This window comes from Motacilla alba, chromosome 11, assembly GCF_015832195.1.
Source record: "Motacilla alba alba isolate MOTALB_02 chromosome 11, Motacilla_alba_V1.0_pri, whole genome shotgun sequence".
NCBI lineage: Eukaryota > Metazoa > Chordata > Aves > Passeriformes > Motacillidae > Motacilla > Motacilla alba.
Window position 1 is genome coordinate 20,914,826 of NC_052026.1, and position 27,838 is coordinate 20,942,663.

Below are 27,838 nucleotides of genomic sequence, written 5' to 3' on the forward strand. Positions count from 1 at the left end.
GACGGCCCGTGCGCTTCCGGGGCGGGCCCGCGGAGGCCCGGGCTGCGGCTCTGGCCGGCGATGGGGGAGGCCGGGCCCGGTGCGGGGCCGGGGGCCGGGCTGGGGCCCAGGGAGCCGCAGGAGCCCGAGGAGGACGAGGCGGCGGCGCCGGGCGGCGCACGAGGGTGCCGGGCCGGATCCCGCGGCGGCATCCGGGTGCTGAAGGTGAGGAGGGGACCGCGGCCTCCGCCGCTCCGGGCGCCTCGGCGGGGTGGAGGGGAGTCGGCTGCGGGGCGCCGGGGACGCTTGCCCGCTGCGACCTTGGTCTTTGCCGTGCCAGCGGCTGCTGCCTGCGCGGAGCGGGCCGGAGCGCGGCCGCAGGCGGTGCTGACGCTCGGGTCTGGGCTGCCTTGCAGAGGAACGCCAAGCGCACCGGGAGCAGGAGCTGCCAGAGCAGGAGTCGCGTCGGTTCCCGTGAGAGGACCTGGCTGAAAGGGGACGTCGGACGAGGCTGCGTGTATGTTTATGGAAGAGACTCAGCAGCTGCGGCTCCTTCGGACTTGCGCCTGGTCCTCTGTACAGTGGACACCCAGGCCTCGGAGATCTGTGACAGAGAAGGGAGGAAAAACCTCTTTTTGCAGCTTCATGGAGACCTGGTCAGGTGAGGGCCAAGAAAGGATAAACCTGACTGAGAAATATTTTGTATAGGTTTGCGAGGCTCTTGTTCACCGTGTCCCTAGGCCTGCTGGCAGGGCAGGTAGGGAACAGGCATCGGTAGTAGCTGGCAGTCAAGTACAGCCTTGAGTCATGCACTTCATGAAAATTAGGTAGTGGTGAAATAGAGGTTACACACCTCGTAGTTATGTGTTTTGACAGGGAGGGTTTCACTGTTGCGCCAGCCAGAAATATGTCCTCATTTTCTGAGTAGAAACACCTTTTCATATATTCCTTTGTTATGTTCTGTGTTATGGAGATTTTAGCATCTGGACAACCTGATCTATTTAAGAGGCTGTAAACGGTTACTTTGAGACAGCAAAAGAAGTAAGGTGCTTTTGCAATTATGTCATTTAATATTTACGTGTGAGTAATTTTTTTTTGCTGAGAAGAGTTGACAGCTAAATAATTAAAGGCAGACGGAAATTGTAGCAAGCGTTATATAAAGAAGCCTTAAGCATCAGATGCCATATTTTATGCCAGAAGTTAATTTCGGCTGAAAATAGATGGCTCAGGGTTTCACGTGTGTGAACTTTATGCTGTGAGTGTGTTATGGACTCCTCTAGGTTTAGAAGCCCCCATACAGTTTGTTAGGATTTAAACTTTGCACTGATTCTTCTGGACTTAAGATTCAGTTATAAAATTGCCTCTCCTGTTCTCAGGGGCAAATAATTGCTGTGGTCTCCTTACTTACAGGCTAAGCAGTTGATACAATGCATTTTGAACAGAGCTAGTGGTTGGATTTTTGATGTGAAATGAAGGTTACAGGTCGCATGTGTCCAAATCTTTAAACTCTGATGTTTGCTCTGTAATGGGGTGGGAATGCTGGTGGTGAGAGATGAAGAGAGAACAGGACGTGTTTAAAACTGACTGTTGGAAAAGGTTATTTAGAACCATTTGCCTTACCCTGGTCAGGGTTACAGGAATTAGGGATGGATTAGTTAGAAACGCTGTATGAGAACAGGTGGACACTTGAACACTGCCACTGAGGCAACTGAAAACCTGTGTTTGTTGCTTGAAAATTTTGTAAGGAAGTTGGCATGTTTTGGACCCTAATAGCAAGCAGATTTTCCAACATTTTTAAGGAAGAGCAGAGCCATTTGTGCAGATCATGAAAAAGCTTAGGTAAAGCTTGTGGATGTGTTCAGAGAGATACATTTTGACTTTATTTAACTTCTGAAGTGGCTTTTGTATTTGATTTTTTTTCAGCCTCTCTTTTCTCATGCTAGCTAGTGTGCCTGTCTTTGATTTGTAGCAGATTTTGCACTGGATTAGCAAATTGGCAGCAAATTGCTGCCACCCTTTTGGAAGCAAGTACTGAGCTGTAAATTATTACTTCCCACTCCTTTTGCCTCTTGGTATGTCTAGGACTTGACCAAGATTTGTCAAAAATTTTGTAGAGTTCTTGGTTATGATGTGTCTATTCCTAGTAATTCTCAGAGGGTGTTTGTCACAGGAGAGATCCTTGAAATACTTCCCACTGGAGTGGTTCTTGGCAGGGAAGCAGGAGTTACAAGTATTGCTTCAGTAACACCTGTGTTAGTAGCAGGAAGCAGACCTGAGTGGTATCTACTTGCTTATGTCCACAGGAAGATGACAGAGTGCTCAAGATTATCCTCATGCCCTGTTAATTCCTTCCTCGAACAAACTTTACCAATTACTTTAATAACATGTTCACTATACAAATTACTTCGCTAATATCTGATCACATCTTACCATAACTACATGCATCTTCCAGACAGCTTCTGAATTCTTCACCCTTTTAATATCAGCAGGTGACTTTGTTTCCAGAGCATGGCAGATGTTGGTTTGGCACCTGACTTGGAAGTCTGAAAGCTGTATGGAAGAATAGCAGAAGCTCTTTTATGTATTCAGTCTAAATATTCAGCAGTGTTCTTGTGATCATTCTGTTTCCTTTTCAATTCTGTGAATTCAAGTCAGTTTCTGTAAGAACTTTTTCTTTTCCACAATGCACCTCAAGGATCTTTAGCTTTCTCTTAGCCAGAATCCTTCTTTACGCTTGTATCTCTTCATATCTAGAAATTATATCTTCCTGCAGAGGGAAGGGTTGAACAAGAATTGCATGGATACCTTCTTTGCTCTGGATACCACTCGCAACAAAAATTTAAGCTTCCAAGATTCGAAAAGTTGACCCTTACTTATGGAGAGCTGCTGTTGCAACAGGAATGAAACTGAAACTGTTGCTCCTTCTTTTTAGCTTTTCTGTCTCCTTAAGCCTTTGCACCTGAGCTCCTGAGAGCTGCTGTGAGCAGAGGAAGCATTCAGTCCTTGGTGTGTGATACTGTCATTCATTGCAGTGAGATGTTGGACTGGGCTCTGAGCAGCCTGTTCAAGTTGAAGATTTCCCTGTCCATGGTGGCAGGTTGGAGTAGATGACCCTTAAAGGCCCTTCCTACCCAAAACATCTGAGGTTCTGTGTTCTGATGTCATGGGGAGAAAAGCAATGCACAAGCCAATAAAACTCATTGGCTAGTATCTTACAAACTGGAAACTGTTATTCAGTGTAAGCATCTTGTTTTGGGTAAGGAGCTGTTTGAAGGAAGAAATGTGAACTCGCATTGTTCAGTTTGCCCCATTAATAACCTGTGGCTAAAAGGTAAGAGCTCAGCAGGGCATGAATGGAAGGGGTGCTGGGTACTGAGAAGTCAGTGCAGCAGATTGCTCTAGATGGTTTAGCATGCAGTATTTCCTGGAAAACACTGCTTTTCAGTATCACTAGGTAGATTTATGTAAAAGACAAGTGTACTAAATACTGCAAAAGAGAGGAAGGAGGCTATAAGTTGCCAAAAGATGCAGTTCAGGAGGACTTGTGCATTGGAGGGATATGAGTCTAGAGCAGGTTTGATCCAAGAACAGAAAACTTTGAGTTGAACCAATGTGTGATTTTCTGAAGTCAGTGCATGGATACAGGGAACAATCATGTTAGTGCTTACAGAGTAGGGATAAACTAAAAAAAAAAAAAAATTGGTGGTAAAAATCCTTTTGAATAAAAGTAGACCCATTTTACTACAAGAATAGTTTTAAAAGTGCCTTGCTCCTTATATTGAAGAGGAAGTTTGAAATGTTTAGTGATATGGTTTATAAACTCCTGTTTAAAGAAGAGGAGACCATTGAGATCCAGTGACTGTAATCTGAAGCTAGTCACTTTCAGAGTAAAAATGGGGATTTTTAATGTTGGATAATGAGTAGACCATTGGAACAATATAGTTTAACTCCTACCAAACATTTCAGTGCTTAATCTTTTACACTAATTTTTTTCCCTAAAATAAAACTTGTAATTTAGCAAGAAACTCTGTTGTTTTTATTGAAGAAAATCACAATACAGGGTCCCTGGAAAAAGTGAGAAGAGAGGATCAGAAAACATGTTTTCCATTCTGAATATACTAAATCTGATGTTTCACAAGAACTTTCTCTTATTGCTGTTAATTCAGGCTAGCCACTGAGTCCTTCCTGTGTTCTGCCATAGTTCTAAAACATCCTTTTAAATCTACTGGTTGAGATAACTTGCCAAAGCATAAGAATTTAGCCACTGATGTGAGCTGAAGAAAGTAGGAAATTTGTCTTATGTTTGCTTTGGGTTTTTTTTTAATGATTCTTCATGAGGATTCTTCAAATGCTTTGCTCTAAGCTGCGTTCAGAAGAAGAAGAATTTAAGAGTTCTTTTATATTTTTGAGGTATTATACATAGGGTTTTTTAATTACTTGGCATCTGCTTTTTTGGTATTTCTGGTTTTGTGTCTTGTCATGGATTCCTCCTGATGCTCCTTAAATCATGAAATATATATACTCATCATGAATTGTGTGGCTTATGCCAGTTGCTGTTTCTCTGTGTTTTTCTTCTGCAATGTAATTCACAAGTGCTGCAGTTCTTAAGTGCTGCTTGTCAAGCAGGGAGCAGAGACCCAGGAGCCTGTGCTTGCCAGACCTTTTCAGAGGAGCAGAGCAGACGGTGTGTCAGTGTTCCTCACGCTTTAGCTCCTACTGAGACTTGTTTAATCTGTTTTGCATTCTCAAGCTTCTTTCTTGTATGTTTTGACAGGAGGCTGGAGCCCACAGAAAAACCCCTTCAGATTGTGTATGACTACTTGGCTCAGTTGGGTTTTGATGATCCTCTCAGAATGCAGGAAGAGGCAGCAAACTCTGATCTCAGCTGTATGATTCGCTTTTACAGTGGTAAGAAATTGTGTGTGTGCACACTGTCACTGTTCCTGCAGCTGTAACTATGAGCTGGAGCTTGGCTAAAGCCTGAGTCATCAGCCTGTTGGGTTTATAGAGGGCTACATCAAGCACCCACAGTACCAGTAAGCATTTCTTAAAATAAAGCATTTTAAAGATTAATAGAAAAAAAATCACACTTCTGTAGTTTTCTTGATTCTATCCATGACTTGAGAAAAGACAGGTCTGCAGGAGGGCACAAGATTGCTCTGTTGTCTTTAGATTCAAGTATTGCAACTGATGACTCAGAGCTCCCACTGGGAGTTCTGTTTAGATGTGCATGAAGATTGTATTTACAAAAAGTTTGTGGATAGGGGCAAGGAAGCTCCTGGTCAAATACCTCCACAGCCTTTTAATAGTGAAGAGTGAAGGTGCCAGCTGGTTAATAATAACACAGGCTGCCATCAGAATCCTAGGGCTTTGGACTGCAGAAGCAAGACTTTGGAGTGTGGCCTGTTGAATTGGTTTGGGCAGGAGACAGTATACACACTGAGGATGTTGCTTGTCCTCTGCGTGAGACTTTTTTTAAAAGTGCAGTTTGTCCACTTGTTCTTTACAACAACTGGTTTTGGATGTTAGAGCCGTGTTATTTGTACTCAGAGACGAGAATGAAGAACATATGGACAGTAAATGCCAACGTCCCCTTTTTCTTCAGAAAAGCCATGTCAAGTGGAACAGCTGGATCGCATCCTGCTCTCTGGAGTCTATAATGTCCGCAAAGGGAAGACCCAGCTGCACAAGTGGGCAGAGCGCTCAGTCACTCTCTGTGGTACATGCCTCATTGTGTCCTCAGTGAAGGACAGCCTTGCAGGGAAGATGCACATCTTGCCTCTCATTGGAGGGAAGGTAAGGCTGGTTTTTTGGTTAGTTCCCTGTAGCCTGGGAAGGAAGAAATGTAGTAGTGATAGGAATTGCCCACAGGAGATTAATGTAGGCTTTTTTAACAGATTACTGCATTAATGTGCCCAACCTCTTTCTACTTTGCTTAGGTAGTAGTCTGAAGGCTAATAAAATGAAGAAACACTAGTTCAGCTTTCACAGCAGTAGCCAGTGTGCATGGGCACTCTGGAAATTACTACTTCTTGTATCCATTTCAGCAGAAAGATGTTAAGTAGGATTTACTTCTGTGTTTTTCTCCAGTGACTGCAGCTATATTTTCAGCAAAATGCAATGTTACTGGTGGTCAGTAATACTTCACCCTGGAGTTCAGGTCAGTTGCAGTTTGCTGGCGCTTAGGCAGACTGTTGCTGTCAATTCTCCCTCTGCAGGTGGAAGAGATGAAGCGTCGGCAGTACACCCTTGCTTTCACATCTGCTGGAGCACAAGCTCAGACGTACCACATTTCCTTTGAGACGCTGGCAGAGTGCCAGCGCTGGCACCGGCAGGCATCCACGGTGAGGCCATGGGGGTGCAGGGTACACCACAGGAAGGTTATTATGATGCAAGCTTGATCTGCGGTCAGAGATGAAGCTAGGATGCTGGAGAAAGTACCTAGGACATTTTCCAGCTTTATTTCCTTCATGCTCTGGGCTACAGAGATTTTCCTCTTAGCCTTCTCTTTTTCTCTAGCTGTGCAACATTGTCGAGCAGCAGTTCTGTGCTGTTTTAACCCCTGCTGCACCTACAAGACTAACTTAATCACAGGTCCCTGGAGCAAACCTCAGGTACTGGCTGACTTTACAGCCATAAACCTACAGATTGCATTTGTTGCCATACTTGAATGTACCTGAAGTATGACCTGGACTTACACAGGGCTGCCCTGAGGTTTGAGATATAGAGACATTGTAGGTCAGCCAGGGTATTATGAAATACAATGTGAGTTCAGGGTAAAGCAGGTCATAAAATGTCAAATTAATCACCAAAGACCTCAAAACAAGACATACCTTATGAAAGGACATGAGATTTGCAGAGACTTTATGAAATGCTGCAAAATCATAATTTATGAAGCCTTTTTATAACAAATTATGTTTCCAATTTTATACTCTCAACAAGCTAATAAAAAAAAGAAGTAGCTAAAAGTACAGAAGAAGCAGCTATGCTAGGCAGAGGTTCTGTAAACTTCATAGAACTGAACTGGAAAATCAACTGATTCCTGTTGCTTCTTGCATCTTTGGAAGGCACTTGAGATTATGCTTTCTCAATAGAGTTTCCTGAAAGATCTGTTTTTGTCTGTTACACTGGCTCTCTTACAGCCTAGCCTTTAGGCAGTGTGCCCAGTGCACATACAGAGCAGGGCTTTGTGTGAATCCTGGCTGGTATTCAGCTATGCATCCTTGTCAGGGATGTAGCAAAGGGCATAGGCTTGTACTTCATGGACTCCCACTTCCTGCATGGACTCTACAAGGTGTTCTTTCATGTTCTTGCAAATTGTTTAATACTTGTATTCTTTGGCCTTCCATTAGACTTCCGGAGAAAATTTGTTGCACACCTGCAGCTTTTTCTCTTTCTTTTCAGATTGTGTCTATGCGATTCAGCATGGTTGATCTTTCATGCTACAGCCTTGAGGAAGTACCAGAACACCTCTTCTACAGTCAAGACATCACCTACCTCAACTTACGCCACAATTTTATGAGAACAAGTGGAGCAGGGAGTCTTGACTCTCTTTGCAGGTCTGCAAAGAATCATTTTTCTCCTACATTTGGAGTCCTTGACATGTGGATACAGGAATGAAGTATTGGCTGTTCTCTTGGGGATGGTAACAAAACTGGTCTTTAGGAAGCTCTAACAAGTGAGGGTTTTGGAAGCAGAACTGGAAGCACAACTTGGAAGCACAAGCAGGAATAAACTTCCAACAATTTATAGTATTCATGAGCTCCCTTCCACAGATTCTGTGCTAACTCTGGTGTGAGATAAGCCTTGTGGGGTGACATGCCATTTGTATGGACAAGATGCAATAGTAATAGTAGGCTGCTTGCTAAGCAGAGAACATCTTGGGGTATAAAATAAAAAGTAAGGAAAAGCAAAATGCTGCTGTTGTGAATAAGCTTGTAGGAAGAAGTTTAGGTCTGAAAAACCCTGTTTCGGCAAGTTCTTAATGTGTATTTGGAATTGGCAGAGGGCCTGTGAGACTCCAGCTTTGCTTTGGAAACTTGTGATGATCTGCTTTTAAGAGAGTAGCAGTTGTGTGATGGTATGGAAGCATGATGTAGTCATCTTAGGTAAGTGAAGGAGTCTTACAAAAATATTTTTAAATTAATTTCCCAAAATCATAAAAATCTAGGGGGAGATTAGTCTGTTGATATGTATACCAGCCATGCTAAATAGAATTCAAGGAGTTGCTCTATGAGTTTTGAAAACTGTTAGGAAGCTTATAGTAATATTGTCCAATGGCTCTGTTTGGAACACATTTCCCTAAGGAAAATGTATTTGGAGAAACTTTGCAAAACTGCTTTTTAGTTTTTCGTTTGTTTTTGTTGTGGTTTTGAGGTTTGGTTGTTTTTGTCGTTTTGTTGGGGGGGTTTTTTTGCAAGGTGGGGTGGGGAAGGCTTTGTTTTTGTTTTCTTAATCTCTGGGGGCCTACTACTGTGCTATTTCATTTTTCTTCCTCTAGGGTAATGAGATGCCCAGGTATCTATGAGAATATACAATGAAAAAATTGCTCACTTTTGGGAATTCTTTGCAATTTCCTTGCAAGCCAGAGTCTAGTCTGGTTTTCTAAACTTGTTTAAAAGTTTTCTAATGCTGAATTGTAATAGATTCTGTTACTGGAGAAACTGCTTAAAATAATTTAAGATTTTGCTTTCTACTTGTCTCTTCAAATACATTGTATGATTTTGAAAAGCACATCAGAACTTCATTTTCTACAATGGAGTAATTTTGGTTCACAGGATCAGCAAAGGGGCTTGAAATTTCTTTTGACCTTGCATGTAGTCAGCAAGAAATCCGACATGTCAGAAACTCAGCTCTTTTCCTGGTAGTGACGATGTCTGATGAAGCTAAAATCCACAAACAAACAAAAGCCATAAAAGAAGCTCTCACTTCACAGTCTTGAATAAACAGATAGCCTTAGGTTGCCCACATAAGGCTGCTCATTGCCTTTTGAAAAAAATTTTCTTTCTGAGGTTTTTAGGATGCTTCTAAGATTACAGCACCACAAGAAGACCCTTGCTCACTTGCAGTAGGTGCTCTCAGTGTCAATTCCCAACAGCAGACATTTTCACAATGATCAGATCTCTTCCTCTGAGCAACTTTCAAGCTCTAGGAGTCTAATTACCTATAACTATAATAATGGAGCAAAAATAATTGGCTGAAGGGAAAATGTTAAGCAAAGGTCATTAAATAGCCCTACCTGCTTTGTTACATCTCCTAGCTTATTTTTTTATGTATTGTAGTGCCTTTCAAGCATCTCCCTTATCTGAAAAACACTGGGATCTGGTCTTCATTGATATGTGTGTGTGCACACACTTGTATACATCTGCCTGTCTCTTGTCGGCATTCTAGATAGTTGATACAGATTTGTGCTGTGTGTGCTTTGGTGGCAGAACAGGATGTGTTAAACTTGGAATATTTCAGGGCAGCACCAGTTTGGGCTGCTAAACAGAGGATGGTCATCCCATGGAAGATTCACTGCTGTGTTTCCATACTTCTTTGTTGTCTCAGTATGCCCTGTGAGAGCACAAACCATAACCTGAGGAGCCACAGTGATTTTGGAATCTTTATCCCCTCTAATACCTGGTTCATATATACAGCTTGAATGAGAGTTGCATTTCCATTCCACTCCACTCCTGCATCACTACATGAGCTTACTGAGGCAAAGAAGAAGGAACAGAAGGAGAACTGAAAAGGCTTTTGAGTATTGTCCTCCCCACTGGGTATGGAAGCCTGCTTGAGGAATCTCAGACCAAGCTGTGTCATATACCAGTTTCCCTTCAGCTTTTGGAAACTGTAATGCCCCTCTTGTGCTTGCTTTGATATTTTTGCAGAGGGATGAATTCTAAACATTTGTTGTGCTGTTGTGTTTAATGTCGTGTCTCTCAGAGCAGCTGCTCACTATGCTGTAAGAGAGAGAAACACTGCTTGGCGCTAAGAACAGGTGCAGCAAAACCCATTGCAGAACTCCTGAGAAAGCAGTTTTATTAAAGCATTTGCTGATTTCAAACCCTGAGAGCCATGACCTGTCCTAAATCTCCTAAAGTTGAACCAGCTAATGAGATTGTTCAAATCTTTAGGTTCATCCTCATTGTTTCCTTCTTTTCCGATACTGTGGTGGAGTTCTGTGTGCAGTTTATAATTTTTGTATCATTGTTAAGTTTTTGCATTATCCTTCCTTTGAGGTGGGCTTTTACCAACATAGCATCTTTTTCTATTTGGCTTTCAGCTGCAGTACAAGAGAGTTTGTGGCTGTAGCAAACAAAAATGCCTGTGCCCTTATTCATATGATGGGGTGCTCAAAGCAAACAACTCGTGTCCAAGTTCCAGCTATGCTCCCTCTTTCAAAAGAACAACACCCCCCAAGGTTAAAAAGCCAAGTGGAGAAATATTATGCATAGTTCCTACACAGATCATTACAAGTATTTTGAAGCCAAAAAACATCACTATAAAGATGGAAACAACTCCAAAACTTTTCAGTCCTATATTTCAAGACATCTCAAGCTAGAAATAATATTCTCCCTCAAACCTTGGTTTTGTTACCAATATTAGAATATTTGCTTCAAAATAAGAGCTACTTGCCAATGCCTGGGAAAAGTCAGGTAGGGGAGGCAGATTAATAACTGCATGTTTCCAAGAAGTAGTTCTCTGGTACATGAAATATGCGGTTATCTTAGTGAAGTGAGATATTCATTTCCCCACTGAATGAATTGGTGGTTCCAGTTTGGGATGAAGAGGGAACAATACTTTTGCCTCCTGTAGGAGGTGGCAGGAACTCTTGGAGGGAACCCTGCTGTATGTTTCCCCAGCCATGCTAAGTTCCTTCTCTGTCTTTGGACCTGGCATGAGACTGAAGGAGCTAGAAATAGGTAACCATTTCTCGAGCACCGGAGGGGCTGTAGTGCCTGTGGGGCTGTCTGTACCCGGGGCAGTGCATGCCTGCAGTCTGCTGAGCAAGGAGCACTGCAGTTGTGTGATCTTGTTCAAGGACCTCTGGGTGGAGGTCTTGGGTTTTCCCAGCATGAAGCAAGCGCTTTCCTAGTTTTCTCTTTTACGGCTTGGCTTGGCTTTCTGTTTTATTCTCAGAATAGCCCTAGTGAATGTTTTCAGCTCCTCTTTTCCCAAGCTACGTAATTGTACACTCTTACTGTAGTTAATTCTTTTAAGGTAAATTTTTTAACTGAGCATTTTAGTCACCCTAATCTTAGTAGCAGTCACTAGGACAAAGCTTGTCAAGTTGGTGTAGAAGGTCATTATCAGTTCCTGCAGTAAACCCATGGTATTTGATCACTTTCAGCATGACAGCTGAGAAGAATATCAATGACTTAAACCCAAATTTATGCAGAAACTCCTGTAATGAGTTAGCTGACTGTATCACCAGTGTACAAAGACTTAAGAATTCTTTATGATTGGTTTGTGTATTTTTGCTTTTAGACATGTAGGTTTGAATTAACTAGTGTTCTTGCTAATAGGTTTTCTCAGTTGAAGAGTCTGAACTTGTCTCATAATAGACTGGGAGAGTTTCCTGTATCACTGTGTGAGATCTCTACTCTGACAGAGCTTAACATTTCCTGTAATGGACTTCGTTACTTGCCAAGTCAGATCGGCAAACTGTTGAAGTGAGTATGTTCTTTACATCTGTGATCATAACTACCCTTGGTGCCTCTGCTGAGAACTACTGATGTGCAGGTACTGTTTCTGAAAGTGTGGGGAAAAAAAAACAGGGCAGCCTGTTTTGCCCATGAAGGCTGAATGATTAATTTGACTCCAGCAGAACGTCAAGAACTAAGATGTGCAATCCCCTAATAACTACCAGGAAAACATCACTACTGCTACTGCAGAGAAGATGAGGAAATTTGATGCAGATAAAGCACTGAAGGCAATTGCATTGTTTCTCAAATAAGTCTGTGTGCCTTTTTCTGCAGCTTCAGAGTTGTCTGACTTTCTGCATTTATTATTTGAATTTAATATTTTCAGTACTGATGTAATTTCTGTTGAAGTTTTAATTTATTGTAGAAAACCTTTCTGTGGTAACTTCTCACAGGAGTCTAGTGATTTTTGTCAGCACTGGTATGTTTGATTGTGTTCTACAGAATTGGCTGCTTTTGTGTTAGAGGATTTTAACATGAAAATACTTGAGCAATCCCCTCTGAAAATTTTGTCCTAAAGTGTTTGCTGGAGCCTTGTCCATTTTCCCCAGTAGCTGCCCCAAATGCATAAGAGCTTAAGCTTAGGTAAATTTAATTGCAAGACTTAGTACATTTAGATAAACATCAGTATTGAACTGTTGATTTATTGTGACCTGCTTTTCCTCCAACTTGTATCTTTAAAAAAGGAGTGTCTGCAGCCACACTGGATATGAGCAAGTAATTTCCAGAATGATCTTTTTGCCGTATGCAAACTGTGAGGAAAAAGTTATATGTAGGCTTACACTTCCTGGAGGTTTGCAGCTTAGTTATGGGCTCAGTTATCCTGTTGACTCTAGAGCCCATATTCATAAGAACTTTTTGTTGCTTCAAATTTCATTTCTATCATAACTAAACACAGAAAGGTCTCTGTTGGAACATAATCGCAGTAAGGGAATTGTATATTTGGCATCTGAGTCTCAAAAGCCATACAACCTTTGAAACAACTCATCATACAACAGAAAGCTTCTTTATTCTTTCTGAGTGTGTGTTGGAATGGACAATTAGAGTGTAAAAATCTTCTACTAGTGCGTTAGTGTGGAAGGAGGTGTGATTAAACTGTGCCATTTGTAGAAAATCAAGTAATTTAGTAAATATCTTTCATTTACAACATAAGTACTTGTTTGTATTTTGCTTGTGCTAACTTACAATCTGTGGCACAACTGGAAGTTCCAAGCCTATTACATGTGTGATAAAAGTACTTCAGTAACTTCACGTGTATAAGAATAAAATTAGCTGTTAGGTACCTTTAAAAATAACTACATTGAGACCAGCTAACTATATGAGAAAATTCACTGAAAATACGAAATGTGATGTTCACTACTCTTTGCAGAATTATTTTCTTTCTCTTTTTCACTGTTGCAGTCTCCAGACCTTCTGGCTTGATGGCAATTTCCTCACATCCTTACCAGAAGAGATGGGAAACCTGCAGCAGCTCAACTGTCTTGGGCTTTCCTTCAATAACTTCTGTGAACTGCCAGCAATTTGTGAGAAACTTGTCACCTTAGACAAACTAGCCCTGGCAGGGAACTTGATAGAGACCCTGGACCTGACAGTGCTGAACCGTATGGGTCACATCAAAAGTGTGGACCTGAGGTAAGGGGTGAAACTGGCAGGTGTCTGTAAAACAGATTAGTACTTTCCATTTACAGCAGAGGATCTGTGCATCTTCTGGTATGTTTTGCAATAATAACCAGGTTCAGTTTTTTCTCTTACCAGTTCTTTAGCTTTTATGGAGTTCTGTTTCTGAGGGAGTGCAGAATCCACTTGGAAAAGCAAGATTAATTGAGTAGTGCCAGATGCTGAATGTGACCCAGCCCTCTAGTTTCCTCTTGTGATTTGCTGTTACCTTGAGCTTTGGTAGCTCAAGGTATCAAAACCTTGATCTCTTCTTCCCTTCTTTGCCTCCCTGCCCTAGAGATGTGATCCTGATTCTCCAGGCTGCCAACTGCAGATCTCTCAGAAAGGGACAAAGATCTTTTTGTGTGTGGCAAGGCAGTCTAGTATCTGTTCTCTGCATTAGCTTCCTGTGTCCATGCAGAGTAGCTGCCCTTTGACCTTGTTTCTGTTTTCTAGACTGGATCTTTTTTCAGAATCTCTTAAGAATTTGAGAATCATTAAAATTATTACCTGTAGCAGTGTAGACAAAGGAAATGTTTTTGTTTGTATTCACTGCCTGAAATTCACCATTGCTTGTCACAGATTTCATTCATTGTGCTCACCTTTGGTGTTAGCCTTCACCAGAATTCTTCCTTTCCTCTTCTTTCTTGTCTCTTACCAATGTCCAGTGTTCAGTGTCTTATTTTCTGACTTTTTAACTCATCTCTGAGTGTTTAGGCTGAACAACCTGAAGAGAGCAGCAGCTGACACTCTGGAGGGGAACAAATCTGTGGCTTACATGGATTTACGAGACAATCAGATGAAAGATCTGGATCTGAGCTCCTTGGTCAGCCTGGAGCAGCTGCACTGCGAGCGAAATAAGCTGAGAGAGCTGACACTGAGCGGCTTCTCCCTTCGGGCCCTGTATGCCAACAGCAACTGTATGTCTCTTTGTCTTCTTCACCTACCTTTTCCCTTTAAGCCCTGAGAGCAAAGGAAAACAGCCTTTTGGCCTCTCTCACACATTAAAAAAATACTTATGTTGATGTTATTGTGGTGAAACCATATGCAATGGGTCCTCTGAGGTTAGCTCCTTTGGATCACATAGGCACGGGTGTGCACAGGCTGTGTAACAGTGTGGAGATTGTGGTGTTATGTCCAAGGAATTCATGTTCCATTGAGATCTGTTTGGGAGCCCACAAAGAAAAGTACAGTTCTCTCTTGTTCTGGTGCTGCGCATGACAGGTGGAGAAATGGATAGTGAGACACTATAGTGTGTCATATGGCAGATGTATGAAGTGTGAACTCTGTGGTGGGAAGTATCAGTGGGGACCTTCAGTCTCCATAAAGAAAGACTGTGAGTCTCATTTAATAACTAAGCTGCATCTCTGTGCTGTTTTCTCTCTGAAGCTCTGCAATCATACTTACTTGCTTTACTTCATCAGGTCTGACAGCTGTCAATATTTATCCGGTTCCTGGTCTACTGACATGTCTAGAACTCTCTCAGTAAGTGATAATGCACAACAGAATTTAAAGCAAGTATCTGGACATCTTGAGAGCAATTAAACACAATAGAACTTCAAAGCCCAGCACTAAACAATGATGAAAGTGTCCCAGACCAGAAGCCCTTCTGAACCAGTATGACCTTTTCAGGTGACTTCGCTGTCCTTCAGCTATAGGCTGTGATCAGGAAAAAAAAAATCCAAGCAGGGACCACTGAACTTTGGCAGCTTACTGAACTGAATGGGGGGGATCTGTTGATCAGATATTTAGAGTAGCTCACGGTGATCTCTGCTGTTGGTTTCATTGCCTATGTCTGCCCTTGGAGCAGCATTGTGAGACCTGTAAGATAGGATACCCTGCCAAATCTTGAACCAGTTCAGTTTGCATTATCCATGACTAACTCAGATGCTATTCATTTTTTGCCTGTTGCTTTTGATTTGGCTGTCACTAAAATCATGCAGCATTCAGAGTATTTTCCATATGGAGTGCTGGTTTCTAGCTTTTCCCACTTGCTTTTCTCAGCAATCAACTACAGTGTGTTCCAGACTGGGCCTGTGAAGCAAAGAAACTGGAAGTTTTGGATGTGAGCTACAACCTACTCTTGGAGCTTCCATCGAGGTCAGAAAACCTTTGTAAACAGAGCTGAGCTTTCTTCTACAATGGGCTGTCTGGGAAGAGAAAAGGAGTGCTGTTCCTGTTGCTTAATTCCTTGTTATGTCGAGATATTTACTCTCACTTACTTTATCTGTGTAGCATCAAAAAAGCTCTGTATTCAAATGTTGGAAAGAACTAGTTTCAAAAGGTCAGCCTTTTGAACAGTAGGGGCTAGGTAATTCCATCCCTGTGCTTTTGGCTGCTGTTGCAGCTATTTGCACCTGACATAGAACATGCTGCTGTGATTTATATGTGTTATCATACTGTCTGTAAACACAGGTCATAGGTGAGACCCTAATACATTTTGCATCACGCCACAGAAATTTCATCTGTTAACTTTGACAGGGAGTTATCACAAAGGGACGATTCAGCTGTAGCTGATTCAAATGTAGCTTTCACAGTACACCATCAGCCAGCTCCTTTCTCCCTATTTCCCTTTCAGTTTCTGCAGAAATGCAGTGAATGAGAGCCAAGAACTAATACAATTTAGTAGTTATTTATCCTAGGAAGAAGCAAAGCATAAACATTCTCAGCCTAATAAGGGTGTTTGGTGGGGGAGTGATTTGATGAATGACACAGTGCCTGGGGTAAGTTGTACTAAAATTGAATGGAGAAGGGGTTAACAGGGGAGAAATGCAGAACATGGGTTGGAGAAGTTTAAGCAAGAGACATAGGAAGTGCTCAGCAGTGACATCCCAGTGAATGTCACAGAAAAACTATATACAGCAAAAGCAAGCAAAGGACATAACAAGGGTGTGATAATGAGAACTTAGAAGAGAATTTTAGCCAATCCAATGGATTAAAGGGACCAAATTTTAAGTATATTATGCAAATAATAATTTACTGCCTCAGAAATAATACAGGAGTGCTAAGTCACTAGCTAAAGCTTTGAATTTATGTTGGCACTGTGGAAGCACTTCTCTCTACCTACAAGTGACAACAGGCATTTTAAGCCTTCCTTTGTGACTTCTTTCTTTGTTTGCCTGAGAGAATGGTGGGCACATGCACGCCAACTCGAATCACAAGATACCAAACAGTAGCAGTTTAGAGGGAAATGAAGATACGCATCCAAGCATTCAGAGAGACTTGAGTCATCTTACCCTATGTGTTGTTCTGCTTTGTAATTGTTTACATTTTATGGATCAGTGTATTTTAATTTTTCCCTGCTGTACAGGCAAATTAAGTGGATTAAATACTACCTTTCTCACTCTGTGGATGTCAAGAGGAATGAACCAAGTTAAATAGAAAACCCTGTGTCTTTCTAGGATCCTCAGAAGCTTGAGTCTTCGGAAGTTGATGGTGGGGCACAATCATCTGCAGAGCCTTCCACCTCTTCAAGAACACATTCCACTGGAGGTGCTGGACCTTCAGCACAATCTGTTGACTAAACTCCCAGAGACACTCTTTGTCAAAGCTCTGAAGTGAGTGTCAGTATCCAACATCTTTTGTCTGCATTATCCTTTGGAGTGTAAGGGCTCCAGGGAAGAATAGGTTTTCATGGGGGCACTGGCATTGGGCCAGCGTCAAACCATGACAGGGCTGAAAGTGGCACCTGTGTGACTGTCCTTGCGAGGTGCCACTTGCATAAGAGATAACGAGGTGTGCCCTTGATGAGGAGGTTATTCAGGTGCCATAAGGGAAGCCATCAAGCTGATTTGAAGGAATCAGTCCGTGTTACTGTATAATTACAGGAAAACAGAAGCTGCCTGAAGAACTTTGTCTTTAAAAGTAGTCATAAGTTCAAGTGCAAAGAAAAGAAGCCAGTCAGATTCAGGTCATTCAAGAACAAGAGAGACCCTTTACAAATGAACAGTCTCTCCTAACTGTATTCACACAGGACTTAGCCCTTCTTTAAAGAAGCCCTTCTTTAAGTAAAGTTTTATGTTGTCTGCTTCCACCAGTGTTACCCAGGGCTTTTCAGTACTCATTGTTTATTATAAAAATGCTGTGTGCATCCACAGTACATACAGCTAGTAAGTCATTAGTAGACTCACAGATCTTAATGTGAGTAGGGATGTTACAATATTGTCTGGTCTCCTGTCTGATACTGCTATCTACACTGGCATTTGTATAGCTCCTTTTCCTTGTCAATGGAGTGGTTTGGATGATGTGAGGTCTGATTCTTGCACTTGCTGTGGTTAGCCTCAGGTACCTGAATGCATCTGCAAACAGCCTGGAGTCCTTGCCCTCCGCATGTCCCGGGGAGGAGAGTTTGAGCATGCTGCAGCTGCTATACTTGACTAATAACAACCTCACAGATCAATGCATCTCTGTCTTGGTGGGACACCCAAACCTACGGATCCTGCATCTGGCAAACAACAACCTGCAGACTTTCCCTGCAAGGTAAATCAGTAAGGCTGTTGGGCAAGACAATGCTCCCTGGGAGGAAGCTGTCACCTCCTTGTGATTGTATGTGAGTCAAAGTCAGAGTGAGATGCTCTCCCTGTGGCTTGAAGACAAAAACCTGAAATTTCTACACACAGAGGGAGGAGAAGCATGTTAAGGGGAATTGGCACAGGGTAGTGTTGGCAGTAGTTGAGGTGCCATCCAGGAGGACCAAGGGATGTAACTTGTTGTGTTGCATATGTGTGGGGATGGGGTGATATTTCTTTGCAACTTCAGCACTGATGGTGAAGGGTCTGTCTGTTGTACAAATCCAAGCCAGGCTTGGGGACCCTGCATCTTACTAGAGCATCTCTTAGGACTTTGGGTCTCCTGTCAGTAAATCAGAAAAGTAGCTCATGAAGTGCAGTGTTTATGGATACCTCATCTGCAACTTCAGAAAGTGACAAGTTCATGTCTGTAAGATACAGTATTTTTTTCTTTCTCTTTCAGCAAACTTGGTAAGCTGGAGCACTTGGAAGAACTGAATCTGAGTGGAAACAAACTGAAAACAATTCCTACAACGGTTGCAAACTGCAAGCTACTTCATACACTTATTGCACACTCTAATGAAATCAGCATTTTTCCAGAAATCCTGCATTTGCCCCGTATTCAGGTATTTGTATGGAGAAGATAAAGATATCTGGGTAAAGTTTGGGCTATAGGAGGTCCCAGCAAGGCCAAGTGCAGGATGCTGTCCCTGGTGTCAGACTGGGGAGTGAATGGTCGAGAGCAGCCCTGCTGAGAAGGGCTTGGGCATGCTGCTGGGTGAGAGGCTGGACATGCCCCGGCCATATGTGCTGGTACCCAGAAACCCCCCCACATCCTGGGCTCATCCCCAGTGGCATGGACAGCAGGTAAGGAGGGGATTCTGCCCCTCTGACCTGCTCAGATGAGATCCCACCTGGAGGGTGGATATTAAGAAGAAACTCCTCCCTGTCAAGGTGGGGAGGCCCTGGCACAGGTTGCCTAGAGAAGCTGTGGCTGCCCCATCCCTGGAAGTTTCAAGGCCAGGTTGGACAGGTCTTGGAGCAACCTCTTGTAGTGGAAGGTGTCCCTGCCCATGGCAGATGTGTTGAAAAAAATGAGCTCTAAGGTCCCTTCCAGCGCAGACTATTCTGTGGTTCTATGGTTGCTTGATCAACCTGAGAAGAGGCCACAGAATATGCATGCTGGATCTCTCACCTTTCTGAGTTGATCAAAGATCATGTCATTCACCTTCACCCCTGTCTCTGACATTTCTGGTTTCTTGCAATTGAGACAGTGGGCAGTGTTAAATAGCTAGGCAGGTTTGCATCTTTGGTGTGACCTAGTCTTTCAGTATTGGAGTCATGGCTATTGCAGGTTGCTTATAAATCATTCTTTTTCTGACAAGTCAGATCCATTTCCATAACCTGTGTGTGAGATACAATAAGTAGCAGGGTTGTATGATGTTTGTAAGGAGCACTGGAATAACTGATGACATGACACAACAGTGTATTTTCTTTGTCATGCTGTTTGTTGCTACTGCAGTTTGTGGATTTGAGCTGCAATGAGTTAACTGAAATCCTAATCCCTGAGGCACTGCCAGGTGCCTTGCAAGAGCTGGATCTGAGTGGAAACACAAACCTGGTGTTAGAACACAAGACACTGGATATCTTCAGGTGAGCCATTGACATGTCAACCCAGTAGTGACCTGCACAGGGAAGGGTAGCTCTTGCCAGGAGAGGAAATGGGATAGTAAAGTAAAAGCACTTTATCACTGCATGGTGGTATAATGTTCCCTGCCTGAGGCAGCTGAGACTTACTGTCTTTGGGAAGGGAAAAGTCTGGGTCCAAAACATCAGAGCAAGGAATTTTTCGGGTGGTATGAGGTTTTCTCAGGTGTCTCTGGCATAAGCAGCCAGATATCTCCAGAAGACCTAGACCTTAAACTCCTTTCCTTGATGCAGTTCTTCCCACAGACTGCTGTCTAAAACTAGACTGGACAAGGTCCTAAGGCCTGTTTAGCAGGTTCTAGAAAAGCATAACTTCTGTTCTCTCTCTAGTCACATTACCACACTGAAGATTGATGCTAAGCCCTCCCTCACAGCAGACTCGGCACTCACTTCTGTCTTCTGGAGTCATGGAGTAGCTGAAATGGCAGGCCAAAGAAATAAGTGAGTATTATGGTCTGCTGAACACTGACACTGTCTTCTTAGGATGCTGGGCAGAGTGCACTGCTGAGCACCCAAGCAGACCTGTTTTGCCCAAGAGTTCATCCTTTCCTTTTTTCTCTCTGGATCTCTTACTAAGTCTTGGTAACTCATGTCTCCACATTACCTTTTGCCTCAATTTTCACACTTTTCCCAGTAGACTTGGACTCTCCTTCCCTCTCCAGCAAAGATGCTTTTTCTCTGGCCAGCTGTGGCTGTTGCCCTCTCCTGCATGTGGTCAGGGAGGGTTTGGGAGTTCCAGTAATAAAATGCAGCTGTACATCTCCCAGGCTAGTGAATGTAGGGATAGTTTCTTTGCTGCCCTGTGAGAATGGCACTCACGGCAAGGTGCCTGATGGCTGTGGTTTTGAGAACAAGATAATTTTTTGCGACACATTAACTTAGCTTGTATGCTTTTCTGACAGGCTGTGTGTGTCATCCCTGGCTCTGGGGAGCTTTGCAGAGGGGGTGGAGGCTGTGTATGGCATGTTTGATGGTGACAAGAACGAAGAACTGCCACGTTTGCTGCAGTGCACCATGGCCGATGTGCTCCTGGAGGAGGTACAGCAGTCTGACACCATGTTCATGTCCAACACCTTCTTGGTCTCCCACAGGTAGGACAGTGAGCAGGCTGGTCCTGGTGGGACTTGCATAAGGTATATCAATATGTTAGGTGGGGTGAGGCAGCCCTCCAGAATGCCTGTCAGTAGAGTCTGGAGCCTCCTACACCTTCTCCTCCTACAGGAAGCTGGGCATGGCTGGCCAGAAGCTGGGTTCCTCTGCTGTCCTTTGCTACATTCGTAACGAGGTGGCTGATCCGGCCAGCAACTTTTCTCTGACAGTGGCCAATGTGGGGACGTGCCAAGCTGTTCTGTGCCGAAGTGGAAAAGCACTGCCTCTCTCCAAGGTCTTCAGTCTTGAACAATGTTCAGAAGAAGCCAGGAGAGTCAAGGAACAAAAAGCCATTATAACAGAGGTTAGTTTGGACCCTTTTCATTTCAGCTTCCACACTCACATAAAAGCTTGGTACAAATACATGAGCTCGGCTGTCTGCATAACACTACAGGGGAGAGGGTGACATGAAGGTTCTGATCTGGTGCTTCCTGCTCTGCTTCATTTGCTGATTTGCTGTCCAAAATTGCATGTTCCTAAAACACTTTGGCCTAAGAACTATGGGCACAGGATGACTTATAGTATGCAAAAGTATTAAAATGATTTCTAGAGAAATCTGTAAAGGTTGACTTCTAAACACTTGGAAATAACAGAGAAGTTCCAAAGAGTGGGAAAAATATATCTGTAAAGATCTTGAGAAATGCGTGCCAATCACTGTAGTTGTATGCTCAGTGGGTCTTTTTAAAAGTATTAAGTTGCTAGATAGAAGTATTTTTCATAAGCATAACGTGTCACTGTGTTACAGCTCTTCAAGGCGTAGCACTGTGGCTACTGACTGAAAATAACTATGGGAATAATGTAGTACGTTAAATAATTTTAAAGCTGGCTCATTAATGAATTCTGAAAAAGAAAAGTGAAATTACTGTAAAAGAGACTTCCCTGTGTGTCTCATCTGCTGGGTTTTAATACTTGGCGGCAGCAGCAGTGCTGACACCCAGAGGATACAGAAATTAAGAACACTGAAATTAAACTCAAAACACTGACTTGGAAAAGGGACTGAGGGTTGTGGGCACTTCTCTTTATGGGAGACCACTGCCAGGCTGGCCAGGGGACCATCTAGCAGAAGGGGGTAATAGATCCTGATTACAGAAACAGCAACAGAGACTGATACCTACCCATTCTTTTTATCCTCGGGTTGTAGTGTGCACACTTCAGAATGCAGTTATATATTAATAAGGAGGGAAATAGTTCAGATAATACACAGAAATAGTTTAATGTGTGGGTAACCTGTCTTGCACTGAGAAAGTCAAAAGTCACTGTCTCACTTGTACTAAGAAAATAAGTTTCACATAAGACTAATCAGCGAGCCTCTCTGATCAGTGTACTGCAGATAGTCTAGCTGCACCTTTCAGAATTGTCTGCTGCAGTTCTTCAGAGTGCAACAAAAAGTCTTGTGGGATAAAAGTGTGTTATTACCAGTATGGGTGATGGCAGTTATTGTACCTGGTTATCAGGTATAATGAATGTTTGCACTGTAGTACCTGCACCTAGATCCCTTTCTCCAATGCTGTGGCTGTGTAACTGGCATTTCTCAAGGCTCCAAACCAGCATATGAGCAGGGGAAAGTTTGCTTTCTAAGTGGTCTAATAGCACATCCAATGCTACTGCCTTATTTCTCTTGTCTGCAGGACAATAAAGTCAATGGTGTGACTTGCTGTACTCGGATGCTGGGCTGCACCTACCTGCATCCTTGGATCCTGCCCAAACCACATGTCCATTCCGTTCCACTGACTGTACAAGATGAGTTGCTACTTCTAGGGAACAAAGCTCTCTGGGAACACCTTTCTTATGCCGAAGCTGTCTCAGCTGTGCGGCACCTACACGACCCACTAGCTGCTGCAAAGAAACTCTGCACTTTAGCCCAAAGCTATGGTTGCCAAGACAATGTTGGTGCAATGGTGGTATGTCTGAACATCAGTGAGGACAACTGCACGTGTGAGATGCACGGCCTCTCTCTGACAGGCCCTGTGGGATTTAGTTCTACCACCACCAAACCAGCAACACCTTCATGTAGCAGTGGAATTGCTTCAGAGTTCAGCAGTGAACTGTCTGCTTCTGAGGTTAGCAGTGAGGTGGGCTCTACTGCATCAGATGAACACAGTGCTGTTGGTATCGATGGCAGCTTGCTACCACGCCACGAACGACGCTGCAGCCTACATCCTGTGCCCCCCTCAAGCATCTTTCAGCGCCAACCTTCCAGTGCCACCTTCTCTAGCAACCAGTCTGACAATGGTCTAGATAGTGATGATGAGCAGCCTGTGGAGGGTGTGATGACAAATGGCAGTAAAGTGGAGGTAGAGGTGGACATCCATTGCTGTAAAGGAAAGGGTCTGGAATTAGAACATCATGCTGCAGAGTACAGCTCTTCTGCTCCAGGGCCAGAGGATGACTCTGGGCTTGTACTCATCATTCGGAGGCAGAACAGTGTAAACAGCAGCACTGTGCAGAGAGGAGTTAAGGAGAAGTGCGAACTCCAAAAATCTCTTTCCACATGTTGTCTTTATGGAAAGAAGCTTTCCAATGGCTCCATAGTGCCCTTGGAGGAGAGCCTCAACCTCATCGAAGTAGCGACAGAGGCACCCAAGAAGAAGACGGGCTATTTTGCTGCTCCATCCCAGATGGAGCCAGAAGATCAATTTGTGGTGCCACCTGATCTGGAAGAGGAAGTGAAGGAACAAATGAAGCAGCACCAGGAGGACAGAGCAGATCAGGAGCTGAAAGAAGAACATGCAGCATCCCTGCCAGAGGAGTTTGACACAGCTTTGTAACCCTACGAGTACCATTCCCACATTATCTGTCCTAGGAAGTTCTGTTTAATAAGGGCTGTCATGCCCTCTGAGGGAGCTGGGATCTGCAAGGAGTACAGACACCTGCTGCTTCCTTAATGAAGTTGAGGAAGAATCAGGAAGGCCAACGTCTGGGTTGCCCACTTAACCGCTGTAGCGTCTCAGTTGTTCTATGAGCACACAGATCAGCAGCTGAGCTCTGTGTTAGGGACGGTCTGGTAAGTCCTTGAACCCTGAGGTTCTGCCAGCTCTGCCAGAAAGGGGCTGGTGTATGTGTGTGTGGGGTGAGGAGGCTGCTGAGAGAGAAATGCTCGGTGTTTAGAGTCCTGTGAATATTTCTGATGCAGTGTTCCACCCTCCCCCCCAGCACCTGACTTTGTTATTCCTTGAAAGAATATAGACAGTTGCAATGAAGCTGACCTGAGAATGGTTTCCTACATTAATTGCAAGCACTTTTATTTATTGCACTTAAGCTGTTCTTTTCCCTTTCAGCCCAGCACTTTATTATTAATGGTTAGGGGAGAAAGCACTCCGCAGCAGGTATGCTGTGGACTTTTTCCAATGGATGTTCTTAGAACAGTGGAGGACTCAGGGTACCAGTGTTCTAATGAGCACTGGTGTAGGGGAGAGTGAAGGCTATGGTGGGATCATTCTGTGCAGGATGAGAAAATACATAGCTGAGTGATAAGCAGGTGCCAACCAATGCATTTTATATGGAGCATAGGAAAGATCGGCTCGGGACTGGTTGATTAAGGCAATGTGTAGATCTATTGGTTCTAGCTGCAGAGCATAGACCCACCTCAGCAGCATCCTGGCCACCTCCATCATGGATGCTTCACAATAGAGACTTCCTCTACAGAAGACATGGGATAAAGCCAGGAGCTTGTGCTTATCTCAGTGGTCAGTCAGAAGAGCCAAGCTGTAAACAGTGGTGTGCTGCTCTAAGACTGGCAGAAGCATCCAGTGCTCTTTTCCATCAGCATAAGCCTCTGCATTGTCAGCTACAGTGTCTTTCCTTGCCTCTGGAAGCAGGAGTCATAGTCCAAATACACAGCAACCAGCATTTCATGGTATGTGCCTAGTTTGGCCACAAACAAGGTGAAAGTGTACTTGTTCCTGCTTAGCCTTCAGCACAAAAGCAAAAATTAAAACTTTTCATCTTACTAACATTTTTATCTGCACTGAAAAAGATGTTTAAACAGTCCTACTAACGATGAGCTGGCTAGTCTGCACTCAGATGCCTTGTGTTTCCATTAGGATTTTTGGTGCAGGGTGTAAGATGGCTGCCCATGTTGTCATCTTGTATAAGGGTTGTGGAGATCATTGCCTCTGTAGCATGCAGATCTGTCTTCCTTTCTGACAGAGCTGGATAGCAGCTGTCCCTGTCATGTCAGTGGTGCAATAATCCTGACTGTGATGTGGGCTAGTGCCTTTTCTTCATTAATTATATATTTATGAAGAAAACTTAAAACGTTTCTTCTGAAGAGATCTGAGGGGCTTGAGTTGTCTATTTTTATATCAAATTTGGGCCTTGCTCAGAAGGAAATACTGTGCAGACTGTTTGTGGAATTCTGTCAATATAGATCTTTTCACAAAATCTAATGGAGTTTTACTGAGATTTCAGAGCACCTTGAATTTCTTCTCACCAGGAAAAAAGGTATTTCTATCATGCATGAGGAGCAACATTTTAGGATATACTTTGTGCTAGTTGCAGTGTAATCATGAAACAACCCAACTTTTTGCAAAGTTTAAACTCTCACAATTTTTTGTTGTTTAAATGCCTATTTCATTTGGAACTGGAGGTTGAAGCTAATTCTTAAAATCACAGAAACAACAGCATTTGGATCCTTTAGGCAGAGGAAAAACAGCAGAAAAGATTCAAATGCTAAACCCCAGAACTCTTTCATGTTATTATCATATAAGTATGCAGGAGAAGTTCATCCCAGTGTATTCAACTGCAACTTCTGGTTCTGTCACTGGTGATAATTTTACCAAATATCCGTGCCTAGCCTCACAGTTTCTGATACCTGAAAGGGCTGTTGAACAGCCTCCATTCAGTATGGGACTGATGCAGAAACCCTTATTTCTGAGTAAGACTCTGACAAGCCCTGCACTCTGAGTAGCACGTATGAATGCAAATCAGTTCTCTATTTCTTGCACTGATATGGAAAGTCCAGTGCGTCCTTGCCAGTCTGAATCAGTAGTATTGCGTGCAGAATTGCCACAAGGAGTTAGTAATGAATGGCTCTACCTAGCTAAGTGTTGAAGGAATAAGGAAAACACAGCTCTGCAATAGAGCGTGCGGATTTCTGAACTGCACCTCTTAGGGGTAGCGGCAGAATGGAACAGAAGGAATTCCTACTTGAACTTTCTCTCCAGTGCTGTTTCTGGTTTTGAAGCAGAAAGGGAGTTTAAATACAGCCAGCTCCTATTTTCTATGGATGTGAACTGTCATGGAAGACATGGCTTGTTATCTTTCTTACATTCCAGGCAGAATCCACAGATTTCTGTGAAGCTGGTAATACGGGCTCCGGGCAGCACAGGCTGAGTTGACTTTACTTGTTCCAAATAGTCTTTCTCTATTTGACTAAGACAAGCACTGGTATCCTCAAGCAGCTTTTGCATATTTTCCATGTGTTTCTTCCAAGGATTAAGCTTTTCCTTTTCCATTTCAGCCACAGCATTGTGGTGCTTTTTCTCCAGTCATCCAAAATCTTTTTCATGCATTAAAAATAGTGCCTGTTCATCACAAAAAGTGCTGCTTTTTCCTAGGCCAGTTTTGGGTGTCAGCAAAGACACTGGCATAATTTTTTCATGCAGATGTCTTGGATTTTCTAACACAAGGTTCCAACTGCTGAGACATGCTTCAAGGTCACTGTCGTCCAAAGAAATGGGTTTTTGACATTGGTCAGACAGTGGTGTGGCTGGGTTATCTTCATCTGTCTGGTGAGGACAACTCACAGAATAGAGTGCTTCCTTCCACTGCCTTTTGTTTTCCTTCCTCCCTGTGTGTCTCCCCTACTTTATTTATTAACACTACCTTTAGATTTCAAGCTCCCAAGGAGCACTGCTGTGGTGGAACAGGTATGAAGGGGCGAGTCCTACTGAAGGACTCATGGCAGGGTATAGAAAGTGTCTTCCCAGTTGTCTTCCTGTTCTCCAGTCCCTTCCCTGATTTTTGTTTCTGGAGTTTGCAGAGATACTATGTGATCATCACATAACCACATCACTGAGAATGTCCCACTCATTTGCAGAGTGCTGTTAGAGAGGGGTTCTCACCTTGAGGTCCTCAGGCTATTTTGTCCCTGCTGAGCAATGCAAGCCCTCCCACACTGCACACAGCTGCTTGCTGGGATAGGTACTCTGAAGGCTCTGCTCTGTCCTGTCCTGTCCAGAAAGGCTTCTGTGAAATGAACCCATAAAGGCTATATTGAGTGGTGGGTAGCAGGGGCCCAGGTGTTAAAGGTAAGAGATAGACTCCTAGTTGCCCCCAGAACAAGGAACAGGCCTCAGTGGAGGCAGCATCACAGACTGTTCATACCAGACTGGAATCTTCAGTTAGACGGGAGGATAACATCCTGTTCCAAGAAGGAGGAGGTATTTCCCTCTCTCGGGGACGAGCTGCTGTGAAGCCTGAAATCTTTCCTGTAGTACACAGGACCTTCAGCCACACCTAAGGCTTTGGACCTGTGGGGTTTCTGCACTCCTTCCAGATAGATGCTGGTGGCTTTTGTGTCACTTGCCAAAGGCCTTTCTTCAGGCAGATCATCACCTCTTTGGTCTTGTGCTATCATTGTCTGCTGTTCTATTGCTCTCTAAAGACTCAACTGTATTTTTCCTCTTTTTTCACATTTTAAAATGTTACCTTTTTTAAATGATTCATATGATCTGGCGCATGTTAAATATTGAAGTGTACCAACTGTTTACTAAATAATCCTTTTTCATGCTTTTTTTGTTTTTAAAAAGGAGAGTATTTTCTGTATCCCACTCTGGCATGCACCTATAACGATCCCTGTTTTTATTGTGTATGGGAGAAGGTTGTCTAATGAATGTGCCCTCAGCACTGTGGCCTATGTATTGCTTTGGAAAGGCAAATAACCTAAGATTGTTGGAAAACACTAGTCCACTGATTCTTTATTCAGATGTATAGAGAGGTTCAGGAAGGAAGGAGTATTTTTGCATCGAATTTTCAGCTGACTTAGCAATAAAGATTTTTACTTTCATCTAACAGCCTATTCTGATTCTGTAAATGTGCTGGAAAAAAATCTCTGCAATATCCCAGTCAAAGGTAGCTGTGTCTAGCAGCAGCTGTACTGCAGGTTATTCTCTGAGCTCTATGTGCTATTTCACTCATTAGCTTTCCACA

At 43.3% G+C, this 27,838-nt stretch overlaps 1 protein-coding gene across 3 annotated transcripts; it reads left to right on the forward strand.

Annotated features, from left to right (window-relative positions):
• Positions 1–27,700, forward strand: PHLPP2 (PH domain and leucine rich repeat protein phosphatase 2). 3 transcript variants are annotated; one of them, XM_038147777.1, is made up of 19 exons: positions 1–204; positions 396–640; positions 4,754–4,887; positions 5,585–5,775; positions 6,198–6,323; positions 7,384–7,538; positions 11,490–11,636; positions 13,068–13,298; positions 14,040–14,242; positions 14,747–14,807; positions 15,327–15,422; positions 16,724–16,879; positions 17,601–17,801; positions 18,294–18,456; positions 19,353–19,483; positions 19,868–19,978; positions 20,440–20,628; positions 20,759–20,990; positions 22,315–27,700. In XM_038147777.1, exons 1-19 carry the CDS (start codon positions 61–63, stop codon positions 23,452–23,454), a joined length of 4,056 nt encoding a protein of 1,351 aa, XP_038003705.1. In that variant the 5' UTR covers positions 1–60; the 3' UTR covers positions 23,455–27,700. The 3 variants fall into 3 exon arrangements, with proteins under 3 accessions (XP_038003705.1, XP_038003706.1, XP_038003707.1); XM_038147778.1 differs by lacking the exon at positions 22,315–27,700 and having other exon boundaries at positions 3–204; positions 20,440–20,575; positions 20,759–20,970; XM_038147779.1 differs by lacking the exon at positions 22,315–27,700 and having other exon boundaries at positions 3–204; positions 20,440–20,670; positions 20,759–20,872.
• The last annotated feature ends 138 nt before the right edge of the window (positions 27,701–27,838 follow it).